The 10,936-nt window shown below is 35.9% G+C and overlaps 1 protein-coding gene across 1 annotated transcript in view; it reads left to right on the top strand.

Moving 5' to 3' along the window:
• Nucleotides 1-2,157: 2,157 nt before the first annotated feature.
• LOC149795708 (macrophage mannose receptor 1-like) overlaps nucleotides 2,158-10,936 on the top strand; it is a 41,998-nt gene continuing 33,219 nt past the window's right edge. The window contains exons 1-4 of the mRNA XM_089965593.1: nucleotides 2,158-2,309; nucleotides 5,658-5,830; nucleotides 6,378-6,523; nucleotides 7,068-7,192. Of these exons, the coding sequence (XP_089821719.1) occupies nucleotides 2,267-2,309; nucleotides 5,658-5,830; nucleotides 6,378-6,523; nucleotides 7,068-7,192 (487 nt within the window). The 5' untranslated portion in view covers nucleotides 2,158-2,266. The remainder of the gene's footprint in view (nucleotides 2,310-5,657; nucleotides 5,831-6,377; nucleotides 6,524-7,067; nucleotides 7,193-10,936) is intronic.

Below are 10,936 nucleotides of genomic sequence, written 5' to 3'. Positions count from 1 at the left end.
CAAGAGCTTTCTTTGCCATAGCTCTGGAAACTGCACAAGCTGGGAATAAATCAGGGAATTATTTTTCAATTAGATCAACTTTCTGATCCAAACAAGGCTTGTCAGTTACAAGTGGATTAAGCACAACCTTGTCTCCAGCTAGGTCGTTGCCTAGTATTAAATGAATGTCCTCAGCGCGTAAAACAGACTTTGTGCCGACTCTCACGGGTCCTGAGACTGTTTTGATGACAAATTTACACAATGGAGACAAAATTAACAAAGCCGCACTCTACTCCTTGAATTAGAACACTCTCATTAGAGGAAGACTTCTCGGAAAAAGACAGAGTACCTGATAATAAAATACTCTGAGATGCTGCTGTGTCTTTTAAAATTTTCACAGGAATAGGATTGACCGAATCACCCACGAGTGATATAGAACCCTTCGATATGAATGGTTCATAATTCTCCACAATATAATTGCTTTCAATACATGAGCGTGACCTTGACCTCTTAGAGATAAGAGCATTTGGAATAGGTCTGTCTTGATTCTGATGCCTATTTTTCAAATTGTAGCAATCAGAAATAACGTGTCCTTTCATGTTACAATAGGTACACGTAGAAAGAGACAAGGATCTTGAATCAAGTTTATCTAAGTTTGATTTTCAGAAGTTGTGTCAGTTTGAGATTTAGAAGGGCCTGTATTAGGCTGAAATACTTTTCTGCCAGAAGAATGTTGAGTCTTATTTACAAAAGGAACTTTATGAGTTAAAGAGTGCTCATCAGCAGCACGAGCAGCATTTTCCAAGGTTTCGATCTTATGCTCTTCAAGATAATTCTTCATGTCACTTTGGACACAGTTCTTGAGCCCTTAAGTAATACAAGATGTTTGAGACTTTCATAATCTAGTTCAACCTTCATGGCTAAGCACCATCTATTAAATAACTGCTCTTTTCTCTAGCAAATTCGACATGAGTTTGTCCAGCTTCTTTTTTTATCAATCAATATTTTGAATGTGATGATATTGTTATACACAAGAGCATTTCTTTAACGAGCGAATTCAGCACACGTGTGGGTTCGGCTCGAATTCACGGTTTTCCTCTTATTTCCAAGGACATCTGGACGACAGTCGTTGTCAACTGAAGTTATCATAACGTGGCCAAGGCTATAAATGATTTTTCTCTAATCAATCAATGACCACAAAATATTCCAACTTCACATCTGCATCGCAACTTACAGTTGCATGGCAACCCAACAACTGGATGGCTTAACCTTATCAGATTTTCGTAACGTAACGCCAGTACTTAAATACCATAAAATAAAAATCACAACTGAAGTTCAAGGGTAAGTTTTAAAAGTTGCCGTTAGGGGAATGATTCGCTTTTGTGCGAATGACGTCACTCATTAACTACTTAGGCACAGATTTACTAGTTACCGGTCGAATAGTACTGGCTGGCCAATTTAGGCCTGTCAGTAGCGAATGCTGTTTTTTTTGTGCTAAGGTTTTCCGTACATACAAAGCGCATTTGTATGATTTATGGGTAAATTAACGTTTTTCATGCATCCAACTTGAGCGGTGCTGATATAGATACAAATTCGGTCTTCCCAGTTAGGTGTCACTCTACAAATTTAGAGCAGGTACAATTTTCGCAAGTAAAATATCCAAAGAAATTTCAGCCACAATACATGAATGTAACAAAGAGATAACACTCTCTCAGGTGCAAATGCAAACAACTTCACCTTACACCTGTTACTCTCTCGCCCCCTTATCTGGATACAAACTGCAGCCGACATGAATAAATGTAACATATCATGTGACGTTGAACCATCTCCTGTAAAGTACCTATGACATGAAAGACTCCATAACTGACATGTAACATTCAAAGAACTCATTTTTATGGTAATATGAGATGAAAATGGCTATATTGTCACATATACAAACTGTTTTGGGAATCTAACAAGTGTCCAGAAAGCTAAAGATTTACTTGTTGCGCTGTTTTTGCACTAATGAAGGATACTGGGTAATTTAATAATGAAAGATCGATGATCTTCAGCCGCCATCGATTGTGTGTGTGTGTGTGTGTGTGTGTGTGAGAGAGAGAGAGAGAGAGAGAGAGAGCGGTGGGTGGAGTTGGGGTTTTGCGGATAGCATGTGTCGAATGTTGGTTAGAGTGTCCGTTTATCGGTTCAGGGTGGCAATCAACAGATATAGCTGACATCCCATGTGATCACAGATCAAAGTACATTCCAATGGACTGTGTGTAGCTGAGTTTCAGTCGACCACGAAATAATGTCTATACGAGGTCTTCTTTACGTCTTCGTTCTTTTCGTAGGTAAGTATAATGCGTAGTACATATATTTTTTCAACTAATTAAATGACTGTATGCACAATGATACAGGAAATTATACACCAGTTTATCGCAATACCTATTTATTAGTTATAAAATTTTATACCATAAATAAGTTTTCACACATGGTCTACTATGTTCACTTTTCTAAGCCTGATTATATATATATATATATATATATATATATATATATATATATATATATATATATATATATATATATATATATATATGTGTGTGTGTGTGTGTGTGTTGCAAATGCAAACAACTTCACCTTATATCTGTTACTCTCTCACCAACTTATTTGGATACAAACTACAGCCGACATGAATGAATTTATGAAATATTATACCGTAAATAAGTTTTCACACATGGTATATATATATATATATATATATATATATATATATATATATATATATATATATATATATATATATATACTGAAGCAAAATTAAGTGAAATATAAATGGTTGCTACATACACATGCATATGACGAATTCAATCCTTTCTAACAATGATATGATGTTTGTGAAATGTATCTTGTCGCCATTCAACTTTGCTGTACGCGCAAACGAAAACGACATGAAATTATGTAATTTAATAAACATTTGTACACTTCTATTCAGCCGAGTTTTGGTATTGCAGATTGGTTTTGTTGTCCATCATTTGTCAATGTATGTTTTACTATAGCAAGTTCGACAATAAACTGTAGTTTTACACATTCGAAAACAAGTGTTAAAATATCACATGTTATGCCGACAAAATCAGTCTCACCGCAATTCATCTATGCAATACCCAGCATAGGTCGTGTAATAATTGCCATACAAAGCTCGACATTTTCACTAATTTTAACATTTTGCAGTAATTACCAGGATGCTGCAAATGGGCATGCTAAGAACGGATAAGAGCTGGAGTTATTTGTAAACAACGAAAAGAAGAGGAAAAAAAACACAATTTTTATATCTAAAGTTTGTTGTAGATAATGCATGTACGTATGATAGCTTTAAAATTAAAGAAAAATAATTGACAAATTCATAACTGAATTAAGTGTCCTTTTGAAAACTCAGTGCGTGTATGTCTATGCATGTGTTTGTGTAGGACATGACAATACACCACCCAAAGATCAGAATTTTGCGTCAGACACGAAATTATGATCACGATAGTTAAATTTCCTATCCAAGACCGATGCATAATTAAGGATACATTTCATCGCATTCCTTAACAAAAAAAGTGAAGGTTAACATCAAAACGGCGAATTGTGAATACTGACACCGCTTTAAAATAGCAAACCATCTATCGAAATGCTCGTACCGTAAGACGGCGCGTAAAAGTCAGATTTACTTCAAATGACGTTTAAACACAAAGCCTTCAACCTTTAGTGCTGAGAGTTAATAAAGCAGTGTTTGAAAGATGAACTGACGATAGCTTGCGCAATGATACAGGTATAAACAGGTAAATATAAAGTGCACTCTTATCTCTAAGATTAAATGAGAAGGTAAAACGTAATGAAAGAGTCCTAGATTTAACTTTGATCTATAATCGACTTTCCTATCATACATAATAATGATATCATTAAAGAAATTAAGTAAATAAAAGTTGGAACAACGTCTTTTTCGACTCAAAACCAACTTAACAGATGCACGGTTTAGGACGCAAACGTGTTGCAATTAATACTCAAGCGATAAAGAATTTCGGAGAATTTTGCCGTTCTGTGTGAACTTTGATCTCGGTAGAAATTCGTGTGATGATAAGCAGCAGTCACGTGATGAAAGGAACGAACATTCCCCATCTTTGTCTTGGCCGTAAACACATATACACATTAAGGCTGAAAAGTATTTGTCCTTAATCTGGAACACATGCACGTAAACAGCGATGCTGAATTGCAACAAGTATCGTCATGCAATACGTCCTTCTCATCTATATAGTAGTGTGTACCACGAGGTAATTGATAAAGCCTATCTCACTTTGATAATATATCAAGGCACTGCCATCCATAGAGAGGAGAAAAAAATTAACCGACTTTGTATGCAGACATTGGTCCCTATTCCAAATATTATCAAGCAAGTATCAGTTCCACTAAACAACTTAGACGACCTCATTCGCCAAAATTGCCATCTTTGAATAACGTTCACACCGTTTGCTTGGCAGCACGGCATGTTTACTGACCATTCAGTAGGCAAACAGTAATAAGGTACCTGAATTTTATCTTGGATTCACCTGAAAAGAGTATTTTTAGGAATGATCACGATTTTGAGAGGGTAGACTTTGAATAAAATAAAATTTGTTTTCCTTCCTTTTTATACCCTCTTCCTCCGATATTTTCATGGAATTAACAGCAAGATAATGAAAAGCATCTTTTTAAGGAGAAATGCTGATAGATTTAGGGAAACGGGAACCCGAATAAACCTGACACCAGGAGGCAGTAGGGTCATTACCATAGTGTGTCTGGGTCCCAGGTGGACGAGTGGTCAGAAGCGCTCGCCTTTACCTATCATTGCTATCTCACCCATGTCCGCGTGGGTTCGAGTCTTAAGCAAGGCCAATGTGAGTATGTGAGAAAGCTTGCCATTAGCTTCCGTGGGTTGGAGGTGGAGTTTTCCCGGATTCCTCCTCCACCTGTTATCCTGATAGCGATGAGTAACCTATCATGGGTTGAAGAATGGCGTTTAACCGAAACAACAACAATCATATAGTATGATCCGTAGAAAATTCATATGAACGCTTCTCTGGAATAAAAATGTAACGTAGACACATTGTTTAGATTTCAAGTAGAAGGGGATCAGATTCTATAAAAGTAATATTTTTAAACTATACAAGCCGCCGTAGTTTGTGTGCCCTCGGTTGAGACTCTTTGCCACAATTGCACCAGAACTAAATAACCTAATCGTGGTATTGTGCCTGAAAACACCAAAACCAAACTAAACTCAATAATGACTAGTCATGAAATCTTTGTTTTTGCACAGCGGAATAAATTCTACTAGTATTTTAACGGTCATCTTTTCGGTCATATCAGCCACTGAACATTATAATGATTGACATTATTTCAGCGGTACAGACGCCCAAATACATCCGTGTATCTTGCAAACTAGACTGTGGTTACATATAATCTAAGATATATGGCAAACACTGTCTGAAAAATACGCATCACGATATCTAACATTTTGTGCTTCCTACCAGAGCTTTGTTGTTTCGTATACCTCTCCAGCTTCTATCTTCTTCTTCTTCTTCTTCTCCTCTACTTCTTGCTCCTTTTCCTCCTTCTCTCTCGTCTTTCTCTTATTGTTGTTGTTATTGTTATTATTATTATTATTATTATTATTATTATTTCAGTGCTTACCGTTGCCGATTGTGATACGGTTTCGGCATGTGACCAGGGATGGATAAACGCTAATTCGAATTGTTACTTCTTTGAAAACACCCGCCGAGTTACATGGTCGCAGGTTGAAGATGAATGCAGCAACCTTAATGCCATGCGACTCCGATTCGAATCTACAGATGAATTGGTATGTAGGGGTAGCGCTGGTGGTGGTGGTGGTGGTTCTGGCAGCAATAGCAGTAGTATTTGAAGCAACAGTACAATTTGTATCAGTGACAACTTGATTGTATCGACGGTAGGAATAATGGATCTTTTATGTGATAAAAAAGCAAACTTAGTAGAAGAACTAATAATAGTAAGTAGAAGTAGTAGCATGTTTGATTTTTGTGATTTCCTTATCATAATTACTTTAATGTATTTATTGTATATATATCGTCATATCTTAACTGACCTTTCTAAAAAAAAATATTCATCACAAACCATTTTGAAAATCCCCCCACCCTCAATGTCTTTCTTGCAAACGACTAACTGTGGATATAAAAACACTGTGTATTTTAGTTTCACTTCAAATTAAATCAGCAAAAATCCATTTGTTTCTAACGACGCAAGTGCCGTTGACAAAGGCTATTAAGAACAAAGAAACTCTAAATTCTTACTTTTAGAGATATGCCAATAAATTGATCTTTTCCCAAAACAAAAAGACTTGGACAGAAAAGTGTTTGAATCACTTTCAGAATTGGTTCGTCGGGTATGTTCAAACCAACGCCAAATCCGATGGCTACTGGACGGATCTCAATGACCTTCCTGCAGACGGAAGCAGTCTACAAGGCAATGGTCACTGGCATTTCGGAACTGATGAATTTCCCATAGCAAATTTAATGTAAGTAATACACACATTTAATAAATTTTTGTAAATATTAGTGCTTAGACGCTTGCAGAAGATTGTGACTGGGGCGGACAATACAAGAGAGTGCTTTGCGTGAAATGTACGTACAGATAATATATATATTTTCATTTCGATGTTGTAATAATGAGACAGTTGAGAGAATATCGTAATCAAAATGGCGATTTTTCTTTAATTGATTCATATTGACCGTGGACGCTAATCCTCAAAGGGGGGGGGGGGTTATAGTAGTTTTATGAAGATAGGTTTCATTCACATATGATGAACGTTAAATTTAGTCTATATTGTCGCTTTGTGAAATAAAATGCAGTGCTGCTCTTTAGTATGGGTCTTATACGTGTAAGATATCGAAAGATTAGACAATACGAGTACCATAGAATGGAAACCCTTTAACATGTAAAAGACAATTTTGTTTATTCGTTTTGGGTCTTTGTAAATCTTTTGATGTTCTTTTGATAAACTGTATGATTGTATATGAAACATATCATTGTCTTGATGTCGGTTTCTTTATTTGCTTCAGATTGTGGAATATTTCACCCCAGAATGATGGTATTTCCAAATGTGCTGGGGTAAACATTCAGGGAAATATGGAGGACACAAACTGTATCTCCAAACAAAGTTATATTTGCGAAGCCCCTATGGTTGGTAAGTTTTCATTTAAGCAAAGAATCAAACCTAAAATGCTTTATATCTTCAAGAAGTTAGCTATGTGCAGATAGTGTCATCAAGTTTGCAAATTGTATCATAGTAGGCCATGTTTAAGACCTTGGTAACAATAAAACACTGGTATTTATTTTAAACATGCAAAGTGTGCCCATTCTGTGCAGTATTAACGAGGGAGGGGCATACTATTTGCACAATGAAATGAGCGCCAGAATCAAATTAATTAGCGTATTGGTCTACGAGAATTTTTTTCTCTAAACCTAGAAACTTAAGGTAAAAGTACACATAGTGATGAGGTGTTTTTCCCCATTGATCAAGCGGTCACGTTCATGATGTAGCGTTTAAATATAAAGATTTATAACAACGACATAGTCGCAGATGTAAAGTTGATTCACTCGTTAGTATCATGAAAAATAAATCTCTCAGAGAAAAACTTGCTAGCTTCCTGCTAAGATCTGCAATGAAAGGTACATTATTATTATGGGCCGATATTTGATCAACCGATTATTATTATAATGGAATCGATTTTTTGTAGCCCAATAGGATATTGGAGGGGTAGAGCAGCGAGTAGTAAACTTGCTGATGCAGCAAATGTCAAACCTTCTGTTGCTGCAAAATGGTTGGCACGACAGGCAATTTTGCAAATTTTATCTACCACCACGTAAACAAATTCAGCATGCACATTTTGATGTCAGCGCTCCAAATGAAGTTTATCAAGCAGATATTTTATTTTTACCACACGATACTATTAAAATTGGTCGACGTCAATCACGTACATAAAAATACGCGTTGACTGTCGTTGTCATTGCAAGTAGATATAAAGAAGCAGAACCACTATCAACTAAAACAGCAGCTGAAGTTGTATCTGCTTTTGAACGAATTTATCAACGAACACCCTTGCAATGGCCACAGTTGCTACATGTTGACCCTGGCAAGGAATTTCTTGGTGCAGTATCATCTCTAATGAAAGAACATAACGTCAAACTCAGACGAGGACATACTTCAATTCATCGTAACCAGGCAACTGAACGATTTAATCGAACATTTGCTGAGCGGTTATTTGGATATCACAATGCTAAGGAAATACTTCTGAAAGATATGAGATCTCGTAAATGGGTTGGAAGACTACCAAGTTAGATAGTTGCATTAAATAATGAAATTACTCGTGCAGATTATAAAAAACCCATCAATGCAATCACAAAAAACATATATCAATACAACGACATGGCGTTTCAAAACAACCCAGTACTAGGTAATGTGACATTCAGATATTTATATGAACCTTGTGAACTTGAAGGTTGTAAAAAAATGCGATACATTAAATTTTTGCGTGATAAGATCCATGGGTAGACATGCAATCTGAAGACTAGATTCAACTGCTCCTCAACGTGGATTTGTACGCGAACAATTACAAGTAATTCCTGAAGACACACAATTACCACAGCGTTCACTTTTCTGAACTAGCGCCTCTACGTCGATTACATTCAAGACAGGTCAGCATCACATAATCGCGTGTGTGACCAAAATTACTGTTAATTCTGTCTAAGGTAAATTGTCTTGGATTATTGTTTGAATATTGCCACAGCATTACTGTCCTACAGCTCGAACAATTATTCTTTTGTTGTTGTTTCAGCGTCATGATAAAATCCAACATCGAAAGTAAAGTCACGTTTTCTTGTCACATTGTTTATAACTAAAAAGAAATCTTACTACATCATTATCAACAACATTATCGCTATTACCAGCAGTTTATTTAAAGTCTATAATAACCCTACGCAGCTGAGATATTCTTCTGACTCGAGACACTGCGAGATAAACTAAATTTGACCATTCGATACGATCATCAATAATCCAAATATTAATATCCGAAATAGCTAATCCCTGTGATGAATGAATCGTTATAGCATATCCTAGCGTCCATGTAGTTTTGTCCATCGTTAACGCGCTCTCAACAAAACTGACATGAACATTATTATTTAATACAAGATTTTATTTCTCTGATGATCCTGGTATAGCAACTTCAATATTTTTGTCGTCGCGTATCTGCTGGTCGATAACATAATGGTGCAGGTAGATTTGAATTTTTTTCTTTATATAATAAAACTAATTGCTGTTGAAGTGTATCACGAACTATCTTCTACTTGCAACTATTAAATCATCTGGTCTCCATAAATTCCAAAAAATGTTAATAGAAGTTTCAATAGAAGTTTCTGAAATTATCTCACACATTATTTCACACTGAATTTTATTTGGTTTTAGTTTGATTAATTTCTTAAACTCTCTTAATTCTGTATCAAGCGCTCTATGATCATCGGTTATTTCCTCATAATAGTCATTTATGTGAAGACAATCCAACAAAAGGTGGAGGTTGATCATGATCGCCGCACATTATTTCAGCAGTATTTTTGTCAACAACCAATTAAGAAATACTTTTAATGTCTCATAAACTTTGGAATATATTTTTCACCCATTCGTTTAGGAGTCCATGTATCTCCCTTTAATAATAATAATAATAATAATAATAATAATAATAATAATAATAATAATAATAATAATGATGATGATAATAATAATAATAATAATAATAATAATAATGAAGACTTTGCATAGCGCCTAATCTTTAGAAGCTCTAAGCGCTTTACAACATTAGACAACACCTATAACATAAAAACATATATAATTATATGATTACAAAAATCAAACACCATGAAATTAGAAAACATAAAAAACATGCTGAAAATATTTAAGGTAGGAAACATTATTAGTTCTTTAAGTTTGTTCTTGCAGTTTAAATAAGTGAGTTTTAAGAGCACTCTTGAATGTGATCACTATGTCTTTGTGTCTAAGTTCAGTGGGCAATTCATTCCACATTGATGGGCCCTGGTATGCAAAAAAAGTTGTCCATATGACCGTTTTCATAGGGGAGATAATGAGTATACGATTGTCAGAAGAGGAGCGGAAGTGTCTTGCTGGTGTATACACATGGGTGAGCTTGGATAGATATGTTGAACTGGAGCAAGACATTGAAACGTAGCACAGAGAACAAATTTTGTATTTGATTACGGATCGAATGGATAGCCAGTGTAGGGTACAGAGCAGCGGGAGGTGTGCTCTGATCGTGGTACTCTAAGTATGATCCGAGCAGCTGTGTTTTGAACTTTTTGAAATTTCTGGAGTAGATATTGAGATGAACCAGACATAATTGAGTTACAATAGTCCAGTCTTGAAAGTACTAATGAACACACAAGTGTTTTAGTGGCATCAACTGAAAGATATATTTGCAAATGGAACTGATGCGTATCAGCTCAAAATATGCAGTCTTGCATATGTTCATGACATGTTGGTGCAGTGTGAGAGTACTGTCGAGAGTAACAACTCGGTTTCGTACTGACTGTGTGAATTTAATCTTGGTGTTGCTGATATTGTTTGAGGTAAAGGATGTGAATGAGAAAGTCTTTGTGTTGTAATCAGAATGGCCTCAGTTTTATCACCATTCATCTGCAGCTTGTTACATGTCATCCATGATTTCACATCAGAAATGCAACTCTCTACACCTTGGATGGTAGCATCAACTTCAGTTGGGTGGCTAGATTTGTATACTTGGGTGTCGTCAGTGTACAATGGGTGAGACATGATGATCTGTGGTACTTGAGAGCGGCTGAGTGTACAGAATGAAGAGAACAGGTCCAAGACCAGACCCCTGTGGAACACCACAACATAGATTAA

This window comes from Sinohyriopsis cumingii, chromosome 7 (genome assembly GCF_028554795.1).
Source record: "Sinohyriopsis cumingii isolate HCF-2022 chromosome 7, ASM2855479v2, whole genome shotgun sequence".
Lineage (NCBI taxonomy): Eukaryota > Metazoa > Mollusca > Bivalvia > Unionida > Unionidae > Sinohyriopsis > Sinohyriopsis cumingii.
This window is presented reverse-complemented; position numbering and strand designations above follow the sequence as displayed.